Below are 17,480 nucleotides of genomic sequence, written 5' to 3' on the forward strand. Positions count from 1 at the left end.
TATTAGGAAACTACACAATAAGATTTAATGATTTTTTGAAAAAAAGAAGGTTTGATGTGTTTGGTAAAGAAATAATTATAGTGTTTTGACATTTATTTGGTACAGCTTCTTTGAACGATTTACAAATTGCTATGTAAGAGCAAGTATTTTTCAGCTATGTATTTTATTTTACAGCCAGTATTAGTTATTCTTTATTCTAGACATATAAAAACTGTTTTATCTACTTATTGGAATTCCAACAGACATGCTAAATATACACTGAAATCATCGTCAATTATTTATTTGAGCTGGCAAGGAAAAATATTTTTAAAGTTTAATGAAGCCAGCTGTGATACACGTTTTCATGTTGCTGAGCAACAATACTGGTGGCCAGGATTTTTAAGGTAACAGAATACAGTATAATCATGTTGATGCCTCAGGGCTCCATTGTAGCTCCCACAGGAAAACTCAGGGGAGCAGGATCAAAGGGTGCAGTGGACTGCCTTAGCTCACTGAATTTCTTATGAAGAAGCAGTGGCTCGCAGGTCAGGAGGAGAAGCCTGGGGAAAGCCCCTGAACTCCACAGGTCCCAGAAACCCACAGGGAAGGAAGCTCTCACCTGATTCATGGTAGAAATGATTGAAGAGTTTGAGTAAATTGAAGGGGAAGCTTGAGAGGGATGTGGGAAAAAATTGCACGCTATAGAGAGTGTAGTTAATCTGGCACTTCTTAGAGTTCAAGGACAAAGAGACACTAAGCAAAGCAAAAGGCAGAACATGAATTCAATTAAAAGAAAAGCTTTTGCACAGCTCATAATCAATCTGTAGGACTAACTATGTCAGAGCACAACTGAGGCCAAAAGCATAAAGGATCTGGAGAATGACTAACACTAAAACAGGCCATGCAATCATAGATAGATAGATAGATAGATAGATAGATAGATAGATAGATAGATATTCATGCTTCCTAAGACTAAACAGCAAAACTGGAGGGGAAATTCTCCTGAAGACAAGTGATTTTCCAAATGCTTCTTATGTGTCACACTGAAGCTCATCTGGTTCTGGGTTCTGGGTCAGCCAAAGACAGGTGCAGGTTAGCCTGGTAGTTCTTCACGTGAAGCCCTATAGGGATGTTTCCCCCTGGGCTGGCTCTTGCTGTGGGCTATTTCCTTTGTATTTGGGCCAAATCCAAGCAGAATGTGACCAGGGCCAGTGAGGTGGGAGAGTTCATATAGGGGCTCCCACAAGCCTCTGTGACTTTACAAGCAAAAGGAGAAGCCTTTCCTCTTGTAAAAGGCCATGGAAGTCACATGCTGACTTGACTGAGTCTGTCCAAACATGTCCCTTACTGATAAATGCAGCTCCAGCCGCATGTCAGTCTTGTGGGGAAAGGGCCAGGGCTGGAAGGAGCAAAGCAGGGCAGTGCCATTTCCTTCACTGCCAGCTTCTGTTTCCCCTGATAATAGAAAGGCTGAAAATATGCAGTGCTACAGGTCTTTTTTTTATTAACTGTGTTCCCAACAAACACATTGATGCAAAGCACTACCAGATTATCATCCTCAATTTGTGTGTATTTTTGAAAAGTGTACTCTCTGCCTAGTGGGAATTATGTTTTTGAACATTCCTTTTTTTTGTACTCTCTGAGTCATATTCCCATCATTCCTATACCTCACAATATTTTCCCATTGCCATAGTGACTGCCTGTGAGGAAGGCACAGCCGAGTAACTTCAGGTTTTCACCAAACCCAACTTGCCTACCAGACTGGACCTCTGCTTGAGTTTGTCGTACATCAAGCAAGCTGTATGAACTAAATAGTGCTATTTTTTCTTAACAGAATGATTCTTCCTTTCTGACACAGAAGTGATATTGTCATCTGTCTGATCTAAAATTCCTTCCACCAAATCATCACAGCTGGCTAAATGAATTGAATTGCAATAGTAAAGTATGTGTTGCTCACTTGCATCTGTGTGTGCCCCCCTCAGCTGAATTTCTTAAACTTAGAAAGAGTTCGGACCAAATCTGTGTTTCTGAATACCTCCCTCTGTTGGACACAGATCCAAATGTCACAGCTTTCTCAAATGTCACACTATTACAACTAAGCAGAATGGCATATCTGAGTTTCATAAGTGTGAAGATATAATTTTAAAGTTTGTGGTTTAGGTTCTGGGATATATAAAAGATTAATGTATTTTATGAATTTAAATGTGCACGTGAAGGACAAGTCCAAAAAATAAATAGTCTAGCCTCCAAGGTTAATGATAATTTTCAATGCCTGTTTAGGAGATTGTGCTGCTAAGAAATAAATCATATAAATCATCACTCATTTTTAAGGGGAAGGGAGGACAGTTGTTACAGAATGCCTTTATGTGTAGGAATCTGTGAATGCAGAGAAAAGAGAGGCATAAATGCCTTTCATCTCATACAAGGGAATAATATAAACACATTTCAACATTCAATTCTGTCCTTAGCAGAACTTTGTGATATGAAGACAAAGACAGGCAGAGCTTACTTTAAAATATTTCAGATGTGCTGATTACAGACACTCAGGAGCATCAAACCCAGAGAGAGCTCTCCTTTCTGTAGGTGTGCATGTTTGCCTGCTGAAAAGCAAATAGACACTTAACTGAAAGCAAATATTGCAGTCAGTGTGAACAGCCTTTTCACTTCATCGGCTTGTCCATTTGAGCATTATAGGAGTGAATCCAAAAAAGAGAATAGAGTAGGGAAATGAAATCCCAGACATCCCATGTATTGTTTTGGGAGTGGACGGTGAGGGTATCTCAGCCCTAATGCCTACTCAGGATTTTAGTATTTCACGACTGAAACTGTGGTAGTAATTCTTTTGCCAAGATTTGTCTCCGCTTTGGACCTTCTCATCCAAGGGAAAGAGGTGTTAGCTCATTCTATAATGAGCACTAGTGGACTGTGATTGCTTTGTGTTGACCTGACCTGACACACACCAGTGACGTTCAGGAGAATGGCTGATTCTCCGTAACTAACCCCCAGAATAGTAGCACCATACACAAGTGTTCAGGAAAGAGAGTTGATTTTTTGGTATATCAATCAACTTTATTTTCTTATGACATTATTATGACATAATGTCATTATTATGACATTAATTAAACTGTATTCTTCATCAGCTGCTCTTGGTGGTGGTGGGACTATGCTGCCAATGACACAAATGGGAGAAAAGGAACAGAAACATAGGGCAATTCCCTGATTTATATTATCCAGCTTAATAGCAACTAAGAGAGGTTTCATAGGTAAACTGGGATCATTTTGCAGAGTTGTTTAGATTGGAAAAGACCTTTAAGATCACCAAATCCAACTGTAAAACAGATTTGAGGGACTCTAGCCAATTACTTGTGAACCTCATGTGAGAACAACAACAAAATGCCCATGGAAGTGGGCCTGCCACTACCATTCTCCAGAAAGCTTAATGGGCTGGACAATAACCTTGGTAAGGTGGATCTCAGGAAATCCAGGTTGGAAAGGACCCTCAGAATTCATCTACTCAACCTGATCCAAGGTAGGACCAGCTATAACACATCAAATTGGACATATATTTGGCTAAAATGATCCTAGAGACGTTCCTTGGATGCTCTGTAACTTATCCCAGTGCATTATTGCCCTTATAGTTGGAAAACTTTTTATTCTTATGTCTAACTTGACAGAGAACCTTTCTTGGTGCAATTTAAACTGTACTTAGTGCCCCAACTGAGTCATTATCGATACTGGATGGGATGGAAGGATTTCTTCATACACTTTCAGGATTATTTATCCATCACAGTATGATGCATGCCTTTTCCACTCTGCATAAAAGAACCGACTCAATGTTTGGTTTGCAGTCTACCTTTGGTTGAGCTATTTCCTAACCAGTTATTACCCTCTTTCCAGCAGATAACTCCTGTCTAAATGTAGTCCCTTGTACCGGTCCTTGGTATATGTTACCTTGCTTTAACAGGTAGTTCTTTCAAGCTGCCAAGATATTTTAAAAAAAATTTTAATCTGCCAATTGACCAGCATACTTGCAGAGCTCTGAAGCTTGACTTGCATGTTTATTGCTCCCTTTTTCAGTCATTAAAGAAAATATGGATTATAATGAGACAAAGTACAAAACCACCCAGGATCATATTTCATACATTCTTCCATTTTATGTTTTAGGTATAACTACCTGGGCAATCTTACACTTGTTAGAACAGGTAAAGCAGGGTCAGAGAAGCTGCATTTCCTTGTTTGCTTAAGAGAATGCCATGAGTGTGCAAAAAGCCATCCTGAAATTTAGTTACATGACACAAACTGTCTTTCCCCTCTCCACAGCACTATACAGTCAGAGAAAGATCTAGACTGCTTTGACAGACTTTGTTCTTACAACTAATGCTGAATGTTACTCATTTCCTGTTTATCTTCTTGGCACTTACAAATAATTTGTTTCAAAAATCCTAGATTTTGGGGCAAAGACTGAATTTAACCAGACTGACTGATAATCTCCTAACTCCTTTTCTCCCCATTTTAAAGACAAGAACCATATTTTCCTATATCTGATCCCCTAACATCCTATGAACCTAGGCACTCAGAGGCAGTAACTAACCATCCTGAGATTACTCTGCCCTTTAAGCATCATAGGATGAAGTTAACAAGTCTAGTTAATTCTAAAACAATCATCTGAATATAGTGCAGCCATGAGATGAATCAAACTGCAGAATGAATTGATCCCAGAAACAATCATCTATTTCGTAGGTTAATTTTCGGCTGGATCAGTTACCCCATCCAGATTCCTGCATGGCCTTACAAATCATTGTGGCAGTGGGATGCAGGAGGGCAGCGAGGAGGTGGGAATGGAGTGGAGCAGGGAAGATATAACTGCATTTTTCAGCAACAGCACTGGCTTAACAAATTTGTTGAAATACAGACCTAATGAAGACAGATGCAAAAAAGCCATTTATCACTTGTATGTTCCCCATGTCATCTGTCAATAGCTGCCTTGTAATCTGGGTAGTGGATCAGCCTCGCCTGGCTTTCTTCACATGCATTTATAGAATGACATCTTGTTACCTCACTCTCCCTGCTTGTGTCTTATTCTGAGCTTTTCTCTTTCTGATTTTACTTCAACATACTTTGGTCATTCATCTATACTTATCCAGAATACTTCAGTCCCTTCCCATATGTTTTGTTTTGGTCAGGTCAGAAAGGAGCTTGTGATGAAGCCAGAGACTTCGTTACTACATTTCCTCTCCTTCCTCTACACTGGAATAACTTGATTTTCTGAGCTCCAAGGGAAAAGTTACAGGGATGGAAAAACCCTGGGTTTCAGTCTTTATATGCCATATTTCGTAATTTCACATGGAAAGAAATGGTGAATGAATGACAGTACAAGCACTCTTCATTAGATGAATAGAAAAAGTACAAAATGCTAAATCATATCAAAGCTCTCCCTTAATTATATTGAAGTACTATTTATTCCTTATTTTTAAATGGTCACCAAATGTCATTTAAAAGAGTGAGGTTGGCAGAATGTCCTTTCACACCAACTTACACAAGTTTCCTGTAAAACATCTAACTGATGTGAAATGAATGCCATCAACTTCTTTAAATACATTTTTTCCTTAATTAGTTATATGACACTGAATTCCATCAATATTGCTAAGCTTTTTTCCCCTGCTGAAATGACTGCTTAATAAGAAAATAGCTGCTTGACATAAAAGATGTCATGAAGGAACAGGGAGACATTAGAGATGTGTAAATCTTAAAAATCTAGATCCAGAGTTTTGACTTTGCCAAAAATCAGTTTAGCTGAATGAAGTCTCTGATGAGCATTAAGCAGCTAGCTAGGCTATTTGTAATTATTTCTGCATATAGCACCATAAAGCTATATAAACACTTCTTCTAATAAAGAAAAAGTAATGATAGCAAGAATTCAGCTGAAGCTGAAAGTGCTCTGCAAGGCTTGGTCCTTGGCCTGTGTTACTCATCCCTTAGTCTGGGGAGACTCATTCACTTTCATGTGGAAATACTTGTCTGAAGGGATGATTTGGGCAAAAGAAGCAAAATTCTTCTTTGTAAGATTGAGAAATATACCTGTAAAATATACCATGCCTGTATAATATACCACAAGCTGGTTATGGCCAAAATATTCATTAAACAGCTACTCATACGTAAAAGAGCTATTTAAGAGGAAGAATGTGAAGGAAAAGGTAGCAAGCCCAGGTCTGACAGGTCTGCAGGCTGATGTTTAGAGCAAGATCCCAGCTTGGACTGCACAGTGGTCACACAGTGTCCCTTGGCAACCTGCAGCCCTTCATCAGCCAGTGCACACTGCAGGGGTTTTGTGTTCTTAATTCTTTCATTCATGGCTGCATCTGCTTGTATAATTTATGGCACACAATACATACTTTTCTTTTGAAATTAATTCTGTTCTTTATTCCAGCATTTATTCTGTTGGAAAGTGGTAGGACAAGGAGGAGTTATCCACCATCAAAAAGTTGAAAAGAACTTGCCTTCTTGCTCTGTTTTTCTTGAATTATGGCTGTGCTAATGACAAAATTCTTTTAGTTTCTCTCCTTTTCCTTATCTGTAGCTCCGGTTTGCTCTTGCTTCTTTGAAAGCTTGAGAGCAAAACATCAGATGGTGAAATACTTAAGAATTAAAGGGCTGAAAAAATTAGGTGACTTGGTATACGAAACAAATGCATGATTGTTCTTCATGCTTGGATGGCTGGCAGCCAGGTGGCAGGGCCTAAGATATTTCTCAGGGCTTCATTCAGAGACTGTCATTATTGCCCCTATTACTTTTTCCTCTGTCCAGGACTCTCTTGAATGCCACCACCAAAGTGAAGAATGCCACGCATGGCTTCCCCTGAGGAGGATTAGTAATCCTACACCTTGTGCTGGCTGGTACAGGCATTTTAAGAACAACTAGTATTATTTCCTCAAAACCCAAATATTTTAGTATTGCATGGACCTGATCCTGCAATTTAAACCCCGATGTCAATTAACGTTCCTGGGCAATTCAGTGAAGGCTTCTTTGGTTCAACCACTTACTTCATTGCATTTTATTTCTTAAGTTTTATATGTCAAAAGGAGATGAAAAGTAGAATTTATCTAAATTTCTGGATACACTTGCTATAAATCTGTAGATATAAATTACTCTGAAAAGGCACACATAACACAAAATCGCTTTAATCACATTGGGGCCTTGGGTGATTGCACAGACCAGAATGAAAAAGTTTCTTCCAAGCCAAATTCTGTTCTGAAGTAAATCAATGAGTTTAATTCAAAACAAAACTACAGTTACCCACAAAAATAAAAGCTACAGTCCATGCTGGAAATTAGTGTAAAGTAATGCTAAATGCTGTACGAAAGGATTGTTCCCTATTGCTTTTTCCTTCAACCAGACAAGTTTCAATTAGCTGATGATTTTACTGTTCTCTTCCATCTCCAGATTGTATCTTGAGATCTTGTATTGGGAAAGCAGAAAAGGGCTAAGGCAGCAAAAGAACTGGAGGGATGTAAGGTCTCAGTGTAGGTGGTCTTGGGGTCTGGCAGATACCAAAAGAATCTGTGAGTGTAGTAGGCTGAATTACCTGTGCATTGTCCTGCCTACCATCCTCTTGCTCCTCCACCTGCTTGAGAAAATCTCATGGAAATTCAGTGAGTGAACTTCTTATTGTCCCCTGCAGAAATAACCCACATGACACAACCAGAATATTGTCTTATGTCTTCCCTTACTTCTTTTGGTATAATTAATACTGTATTTAATGAAAGAAACAGGAGAGAGAGAAGCAAAACTTTAAGCTATGTTAGTTGAGGTGGTAAATCGGCATATGTGGTGGCAGGAGCTAAGACTATAGGTAAAGTCTCTGCAATTAATTTCTATGACTTGTTTAGTAGCTTTTACTAACACAAATTAACTTTTCCAATAAACTTCTAACTAAAAGCAAGCATAAAATATGAAATCATTAACAGAAATGCGAAATTTTTTCTGACTGTGTCTCAGAAGACAGGTGTCATAGTTCCTTTTCTGTATCTGAGCAAATTTCCAGTAACATAAATTACCAATTTTAGCTCTTATTGCAAATGTAGAAAGTTACACAAATGAGATTTGCCAGCCCCCTCTAACATTAATATATTGAGTAGATATGGTGCTTCATCTTACACATACATTTTTATGCGCCCTTTAATCTACATGGCTGACAACAAATTTTCCTAGTACACATCTTTTTCCATGAGATGCCTTTAATTGTGTTGGATCCCCAAAGCAGTGAAGCAATGACATGGGAAGGTGGCAAATTATGAATATTGCGACCGAGAAGGCACAAGTTTAAACCACCATCCTACTGACTAAGGACTGTAAGAGATAGTGCTGGGATACCTCCCTCTGTTCACAAGGGTATCTGTTCTCTCACAGTACAGTTGACATATATCCTTTGGACATATATCCTGTATATCCTGTTTTCTGCTTCTGGGTTTTACATAGCCTTGTACATTGTTGAAATTCTTATTCTAAAAGTTGAACAGAATAACTATTTCTGTACCACTTTGTTAAGAAGTGGCAATTTTTTTGTAGAACTTAAATGATCAATTTGCTATACTGTTATTTTAGTACCATTTAAAAAAAATCTATCTTCATTGTACTGTGCTCTAGTCTTATTCTTCTGTAATATAATTCAGAAGGCACATATTTATATAGTTGTGGCTTTGTATAAACCAGATATTAAATTGTAACAAAATATGACTTAAAATATATGCGTAAAATAGATCCCTGGAATATTTATTGCCATAGTAACATCTTTATAATCATAACAGAAACGTTTTTTTAAAAAAAGTGTCTTGGCCATGTGCAGGAAGAGCATTGATATATTGCTAGCCACACAAAAGCATCCATTTTCCATACTCGCTGAAAGTACCTTCTCAGTACCTACATGCCTGGGGCTTCCTGAGGTTTCATTGGGTGCAGGGAAGCTCCTTCTACTGGGAGGGAATTCTTCTTGGGGAGTGATACAGACCTGTAGCCAGTACCCTCCTGTGCCCTTGTGAACTCTACCAGGAGGTAGCATTTGTGTCCCTGAACACAGAGATCCCAAAGAGCCTCTGCTGCTGGAAGATTTCAGCCCCCATTTAGGACTGAAGCCACCAAAACCAGGGTTGTAGAGCTTAGCTAGAAATTAAAACTTTTAAGGAGTAATTTTGAAGCATGGATGGATCATTTCTTCCTACAATGCCATCCATCACTGTGCCACTCCACACCAATCTCACACAGTATTAATATCTTAGAAGTGCTGTCCCCATTAGCACAGATTGCTAATAGAAGATAATTGCTGATAGAAGGTGGAAAAGGAGTTGCATTCCTGTGTATATGTAGTGTGTTTTGTTTCTCATCGGTTTAGTATCATAATGTTATATTTGCGGGTGTAACAAGTCCGTAGGAGGCCATTACATACACTAAAGTGCACTGGCCCAGCTTATTAAGGTTGCCTTACAAAAATAAGGGCATTTCCACTGCAGTCACTATGCTTGAAAGTATTTCATAATAAGTCATACAAGTAATACCTTCAGTGTCTGCAGGCAGGGTAGTCTAATGGCACTCAGCTGGTAGTTATTCTGGTTTGACTCCATGACTAACTTCCCGGTGTGACTTTGACTGTGGCATGTTTTCCCTCATTTTCCAAATAAGTAAAATAAAGACAACATTTATTTCAAAAAGGTCATGCAAGTCTGAAAGCACTGCTGTTTATTGAGCAGCCTCCCATCTTTGAACAGGAAGAGTCATAGATGTGCAAAGCATTATTCTTTTGATCTTCAAAGCCTCCTCTTTATATTTACAAATTAATCAATCCACAAAGCAATATTTTTTTTTTTTCTGGGGGAGTGTGATTAAGAATATTCTTGCTAATTATAGGGAAAATTCTACAATTCCGATATATGTCATTCAAAACAACATGATGCATACAGACATATTGCAACATATTTTCATTTGGATTGTAAAACATGCATACCTTTGATAGTTTCTTCCCACATTTGTTATATTGTATTTTTAATGCACTCAGACTGTGCTGGCATAAAGGTGATCCTCCCCTTATACCCCATCTATCCCACATGCATGAAGCGTGCTTTGTAGTGACATTCATTAAGACCCCTGCTGTGGCTGAAATGCTGGAGTTCTGCTGTTTAGAATGAATGATTATTCCAGCAGTTGAAGTGTTTCCACAAAGAAGACTGGGAGGCAAAGGCTTCTTCCTTTCCTACCCTACAATAGGAGAGGAAATCCTTATTTGCGGCTAAGATAGGACCCTGACAGAGAACCCTGCTCTAATACCTAGAGACTGTCTAGCTGTGAGGAAAAGCCTCTTCTGAAGAATGAATACAATTTATTCTCCACATGAAATTCTCTTTAAAAAACCCCAAAACTCTCTGCTGCTGCGGGTTGAAGAGAAAGGGGAAAAAAAAAAATTATCTAAATCAGTGTTTCAGCAGACTTCAGGCAGTTAAATCCAAACCTTAACACCATAGCCTCCCTCTGCTAAATACCAATCTCATCCTGCAAGAGCCTAAACCCCAGGCACTGGTTCTTCCTTCCCCGGCACTCCTGCCATGCACAGCGTGCTGCTGCTGGCCATGGCGGTGCCGAGTGCTGGCTCCCTGGCTCCTGCCAAAGCGCCACGGCCTCCAACGCTGAGGCAGAGTGAAATGAGGTCTTTGCTCTGATGCCAGCTTTCAGACCGCCTTGTTCCCAGCATTGATGATGAACAGCTGGAAGAGGTGCTCATTTCTTCTGTTTTAAATAAGTGACAGATTATTCAGGGAGAAGCACATGCCTGGTACCTTGTGTTTTGGATTGTAGTCTGGAGCCAGGAAGCAAGTGTCGGAGTGCTTCAGTGTTTAATGTATGAAACCTCTGAGTCTCAGAGAAAAAGCAAAACTTGAACAAACATGCAATTTAAAACCTTCCAGGCTTGAATAGAGACTGACTGCTGCACTAACTAAGACTGTAAATGGTGAAATGGACTCTTAGGACCTAAATGGAAACAGTGAGCTACAGAACTGAGCTCCGCTCCCTTTGATCATGCTGCAGCAAATGACCTATCAAATGATTGCCAAAGAGCTTGAGGGGCTCTTCAAAAGTTAGTCATAGTAAAATAGATGCTATAACCATATCCACTGATACATTTTAGGGAAACCAGCATATTTGCTGATAGTGATAGATGCGTTGCCTGATGAAAATTTATCTAGTTACAAGATATGTTCAGTGTGCACACTGGCCATCCAAGCTTTCCCTATCTGTTCAGCAGACACGAGCAGACTGACCCAAAGGAAGAACCTTCCAGCCTCTGTGGTGAACCGAGTCTTCAACTCCTGTAAATTCTGCAAAGAAGGGCCTACTACACTTAATAACGTCAGCAGCTCTGCACAGCAGGCTTTGTCACTGACATCCAAATATCAGCGTCCTTCCTTTACCAAGTGCCATCCTCTCATTCCCTGAACAAATTGGCTGAAAGCAACGGTATTCAGCACAGACACAGATGCCAAATATGAAGGGCAAATAGTTCAAACTATCACCAAATGGTGAAAACACCCTGACACTGTCAAATGGCAGAGCAACAGCAATGACCCAAAAGGGAAGGTCCCTCTTCAGAAGTCCTTCTCTGCCACCCAGGCAAAACATGGTTGTATTGGGCTTTTTTTTCCTCAACATTATTGTAAAATGCAAGCAGTACAGGGGTAAGATTTACATAATCAGTGTCCGCTATTTTAGTGGATTTTAAGAGGAGACTGTAACTCAGATTTCTTTGTTTCATATTGACATGGTGATTAGGAGAGCTCACTTTTGACTTGAACATCAACATTATTTAACTATACCCTATTAACAGGGAGCGAAATCAAGGCTGCTTTGTCCTAAAATAGGAGAATTAACTCCTGAAATTTAGCTAGAGATGGGTAAAAGCTCTTTTGCTCTCACTTAGCAAACAGCCATTTGTATTACACTACTCAATGCAAATGAAACTTCAACCACTAGTTACAAATTCAGCTTTCAAAAATGTAACATCATTCAGAGTTTCTACCACTGCCAACAATAAGTGTGCACAAACATCAATCCCACTATATGGCTTGGGATGCCACATTCCCATCTATATATTCTCCCGTTTTCCAACACACTAACTTTAATCTGTACAAATAATTAAAGCCTAGTTTACTGAAAAACAGACAATAAAAAGAAGTGTCTTCATTGTTTCATAGTACCGGGAGAATTCCCAGAGACACATTAGAGCATCCTTCAGATCCATTGTCCCATTGTTCCCACAGCCAGACAGAATTTCTTGTTCATTTTGTGCCTTGTGGTGCAGTTCAGTGTAATAAGATTGTAACAGGTCTTGAAATCATTGGAATTAAATTATGAAACTGTTTTCCTTTTCTAACCTTCGCCCTCAGAATAATGATGTCATAACAGTGCATAGAAGCTGGAGCTGAAATAATTTTCTGTCACATCACTGAGATGATTTGGAGTGCAGTGAGCTGACAGGCTTCACTGACACCTTTGCAAATAATTTCAATGGGAAAGCTGTTGTAAGGTTTTAGGTGTTGTATCTCCCTTCAATGATGCTGTGTTCAGATTGTGTTTAGATTGGAGTTTCTAAATGACCTTTAATTTCCACTGTACAAAATGGAGCTACATTTTTTTGTCCTTTCTTTTGCTTTGTCAGACATTGTAAAAGTTATTGAGCGTTTACTTCTCTTACCTTTGTGGTATTTTCACTGACGACACAGTTCTTACAACAGACATAATACTTCTAAATAGCATAGATTTCATAGATTTTTTTGCCAAAACTTGGATATCTGAAGGAGGTATAGGTTAAGCTGACATTGAAGTCTTATGGAGAGAATGCTACTTGTTCTGAGTGTCCCTAGCTGATGGAAAATTAGCATATTAACACACTTCTCAACCTCAAAAAGAATAATCTCATCATGGCAATAATGCTTCAAACCAAAGGAAGTTATCAATTAAAATTTGTATTAAAAATGAACTTTACTTTTCTATTACTGTAACTTGTCTGCCAAAAATCCCATGCATTTATATTTCTGTGTGTACAATTTTTTAGGACAATATGCCGTCTTCAAAAAGTTTGAATGAAAAGGTCATGAGAAAACCTAAAAGGGCTCTGTGTTAATTTTAAAGATGAGAAAGAATCATGGCTCATTTAAACATTAAGAAAATCTATTGTCTTTAGTATTTTAGAAGTTATTTTCACTTTCATGCCTTTTTAAAAAAAATGTAAGAAAACTAACACAAATCTCTGGTATTTTAGAGCTTATAGCTGTAAAATGCAGTTGTTTTTGTCAGATACAAGTTAAGCACCACCAGGCTGGGTGAGTACAGGTGTTGGTCTATAGATATTGGCACTTGCAAATCAGGAGAGAGAGCTTTTCACTCTGACTTGATATGGAACTGATATCTCTGCCTAATTTTATAGCATATTTTAGTGTTAGTACTACCGTGGTTTAGTGTTTGGTGGAAAGACGCACATATACTAAACCTATGCCTATAAATGGATCCATGTGATGGAATTGTACTGCAAAAAGCTCCTGAAAGGACTGAGATCTGAAAACAAGCATCGCTAAGTGCTTTGGCATTTTTCAAGATGAAAGCTGCTATAGAAATGCAACGCACTATTTATCTTGTGTCCCTCAAGGAGCTTGAAATAAGCATCTTCAACATCCCTAGCACAGAAATTGAAGCCTGTAACATATAAAAATAATTTAACTATGAGCATAGCTAGCCACCAGTTTTGCATCATTATTCTCATCAATGAAGATGGTGAAGGCTCTGGAACACTAATTTTATGAGGATCAGCTGAGGGAATTGGGATTGTTTAGTCTGGAGAAGGGGTGACTGAGGGGAGACCTTATTCGTTTCTGCAACTACCTGAGAGGAGGTTGTAGTGAGGTGATATTGGTCTCTTCTCCCAAGTATTAAGTGGTACAAGAGGAAATCACTTGAAGTTGTGCCAGGGGAGGTTTAGATTGGATATTAGGAAAGATTTCTTTGCTGAAAGAGTGGTGAGGCATTGGAACAGGCTGTCCAGGGAAGTGGTTGAGCCACCATCCCTGGAGGTGTTAAAAAAGTGTGTAGGTGTGCCACTGAGGGACATAGTTCAGTAGGCACGGTGGTGTTGGGCTGATGATTGGACTTGATGGTTTTAGAGGCCTTTTCCGACCTTAGTGAGTGTGGATCTATGATCTCATCATGAATGGCGACTATAAACTTATCTAGATAAACATTAAAACCAGTTGGAAGTATTTTATTATCCTGTATTAGAAAAGTATAGTATTTGTCAAACTGAACAGTTAAAACTGTGTAATGAATGACAGTATGTACTTTTATTTTGTTATTGCAAGAGAGTATCACTTACAATATTACGTCTACAAACTCAGTTCTGCCTAGCCACTGACATCAGTGGAGGTGGACACGGGTGCCATTACATGCAGTCCATTGCTTCAGTGAGAGCAGCAAGGGCAGCTTCAGGTCCATCTGCAATAAGCAGGGTGATCCTGCAGGCAGGAGGGATGTTGATGATGTGCCCAGCTGTCAGCCTGCTCTGAGTTACTGCAAAACTGCTTGGAACTCAGAGGCGCCCTGAGCTGCAGCTCTGCTGCATTGTTACTCCTGGCTTTGCCCCCACACTCCATTGCTTGTGCTGAGGAGCAATGAATGAGGATCCAGCTGAACATGAGCCAGCAGTGTGCCCAGGTGGCCAAGAAGGCCAATGGCACCTTGGCTTGGATTAGTAACAGCGTGACCAGCAGGACCAGGGCAATGATTCTGCCCCTGCATCCTGCACTAGTGAGGTCACATCTCCAATACCATCTCCAGTTCTGGGCCCCTCACTATAAGAAGGACATTGAGGTCCTGGAGCGCGTCCAGAGAAGAGCGATGAAGCTCGTGAAGGGACTGGAGCACAGGTCTTATGAGGAGCGGCTGAGGGAACTGGAATTGTTTGGTCTGGAGGAGGCTGAGGGGAGATCTTTTCACTGCCTACAATTGCCTGAAAGGAGGCTGCGGAGAGGCAGGTGTTGGCCTCTTCTCACAGTGACAGGGGACAGGATGTAAGGAAATGGCCTCGAGCTGCGTCGGGGAGGTTTAGATTGGACATCAAGAAAAATTTCTACACGGAAAGGGTTACCAAGCACTGGAACCGCCGCCGAGGTATGCGGTTGAGTCACCGTCCCTGGAGGTGTTGGAAAGACGCGTAGCCGAAGTGCTCAGGGATAGGATTTAGTAGCGGGCAGGTACCAAATCACCGAATCCTTTAGGCTGGAAAGGGCCTTTAAGACCAGCAAGCCCAGCCCTCGGTGTCCCTATGGACTTGATCCCCACAGTCTCGCCCTACCACTACCCACGGCGCCTCCAAAGGACGCCTCCCTCCTTTCTCCCCCCCTCCCCGCCGACTCCCTTCCCGCGAGATCCCGCGGTCGCGCCCCGGCCGGGATGGGGGATGGAGCGTCCCCGCCCCCGCCCCGCCCTCCCCGCGGCGGCCGCGCCCCAGCGGCGGCGGAGCGCACGGGTTGCCATGGCAACTGAGTGAGGCAGGCAGCGCGGCCGCCGCGGCCCCGACCGCCCCCGCTGCTCTCGGCGCGCGGGCGAGGAGGCGGCGGGACGGGCTGCGGGGAGGCCGGGCGAGGCGCGGCGGCGGCAGGATGGAGGACGCCTTCTCCAGCTACAGCAGCCTCTACGACACCTCCTCGCTGCTCCAGTTCTGCAACGGTAAGGGCGGGGGCCGCCCCCGGGGGCCGGCAGCGGGGCCTGCCCTCGGCGCAACTTGGGGAGAGGAGGAGGAGGAAAGAAGCAACTTCACCCCCTCTAGCCTCCCCCGCTCCGCAGCCCTCGGTGCCCCTGCGAGGAACTTGCCCTGCACGGGAATGTGCATGGATGTTATGCGTGTAGAATGGCTTAAAATGGCTTTAAATTGGAAGGGGGAAGGTATGGACTAGCCATGAGGAAGAAGTTCTCCGCGGTGAGGGCGGTGAGGCGCTGGCACAGGCTGCCCAGGGAAGCTGTGGATGCCCCATCCCTGGAGGTGTTCACGGCCAGGCTGGATGCGGCTTGGAGCAGCCTGGGCTGCTGGGAGGTGTCCCTGCCCATGGCAGAGGGTTGGAACTGGATGAGCTTTGAGGTCCCTTCCAACCCAAACTATTCTGTGATTCCATGATTCTGTGATTCTGTGTGTTATAGACATATATGCGTCTGTGTCTGCCTCGGCGGCAGAGGGGGCAGCCCTAGCGCTCCCCACCGCACACGCACACACCCGCACACCCCACCCGCATCTCTGCTTGTATCCATGTGCACCCGGCCGGCAGGCGGTGCGGCCGCAGGGCAGGTGTCCTTCCGCCTCCCTGCATCCCGCTCTGCTGCGAGCGCCCGCCCAACGCCGGCCAAGGGCACTCTCGCCACTAGGTGCCAGGTGCCTTTGCAGAGTTGAAGGCGTTCGCTTGCACTTACTGATTTTTCTTTCTGTTTGTTTTTTTTTAAATTTTTTTTGAGGTAGGGGTTGTTGGGGTGGCGGTGTCACCTGGGTGACAGAGTGGCTGCTGGACTGCAGTGGCAGGTCGTAAAGAAGGAAAGAGGAGGTGAGGATCTGCCAGTGTCCTCAGTGGAAGTGTTTGGAGATTGGCCTGCAAAGTATTTGGGATTACTCAATTGGTTGATATGTCCTGTTATTTAGGGTGGAAATAAGTCTGGTATCCTAAATCTTACAAAGATTCTTCAGGGTAAACTTTAAGCTCAAAATACCTTATTTTGCATCTAGTTATTGCCTTCTAGCGGGAAAATTGCAAGCACTCGTGATCTAGTATTTAACTGAAAACTGATTTGGCGTTCTCTTATTCCTCCAAATCTTAGTAGTGGTCTGACTTTCTACTCCTATCTGAACAGCTGGAGTCAGGTTTGTATTAAATTGCTTCATGACAGCAACTGCATTAAACATAGCTGCCTCTTTTCTTGGAAGAAATGAGGATGATAAATGTTATATTATTTTCTTCATGATGTGGTGTATTAAAGAGGCAGGCTAGCAGAAAACTCTAATAAGTGTGGACCTTGAGATTGAGTGAGCAGTTTTTCAGGGTACGATGAGTTGTGCGTGGGCTATGCATTGTGTGTATTCTCAGAGCTCTTCAGGAGAGAAAACTATGACTGAGTATGAACATTGTTCGCTAGTAACAGATGCTTGTTTTGCCTAAACTTAATAAATATTTCACTCTAAGTATTTTTAAAAATAAAACATACAGCAGTGTATTTTAAAGTTTATACTCTAATCCATTTATAAGCAATCTGTCTTTCTACCAAAATCCCTGGGCTTTGCTCGTATAATGTTCATGTGAGTAGTATGTATGTGGGAGCAGTAGGAGTAGCAGCACTTTCTGAATAGTTTGAACAAGCTTATTTTTGAGAACTGTCACTTGTGTTGATTTTGTTACTCTGAGCACCTCTTATACATAATGGAAATAAGCAGT

General features: G+C 41.5%; 1 protein-coding gene across 11 annotated transcripts in view; it reads left to right on the forward strand.

Moving 5' to 3' along the window:
* Nucleotides 1-17,480, forward strand: part of EML1 (EMAP like 1) — a 124,092-nt gene that overhangs the window by 24,220 nt on the left and 82,392 nt on the right. Inside the window, exon 1 of one of the 11 annotated variants that reach the window (XM_054069011.1) lies at nucleotides 15,497-15,735. The exons of 7 other annotated variants lie outside the window; for them this stretch is intronic. In XM_054069011.1, the coding sequence (XP_053924986.1) occupies nucleotides 15,669-15,735 (67 nt within the window). In that variant the 5' untranslated portion in view covers nucleotides 15,497-15,668. Of the gene's footprint in view, nucleotides 1-15,496; nucleotides 15,736-17,480 lie in introns of those variants that run through there. 3 more of the 11 variants (XM_009559162.2, XM_054069006.1, XM_054069013.1) reach the window with 3 other exon arrangements.

Source organism: Cuculus canorus, chromosome 5 (genome assembly GCF_017976375.1).
Source record: "Cuculus canorus isolate bCucCan1 chromosome 5, bCucCan1.pri, whole genome shotgun sequence".
NCBI lineage: Eukaryota > Metazoa > Chordata > Aves > Cuculiformes > Cuculidae > Cuculus > Cuculus canorus.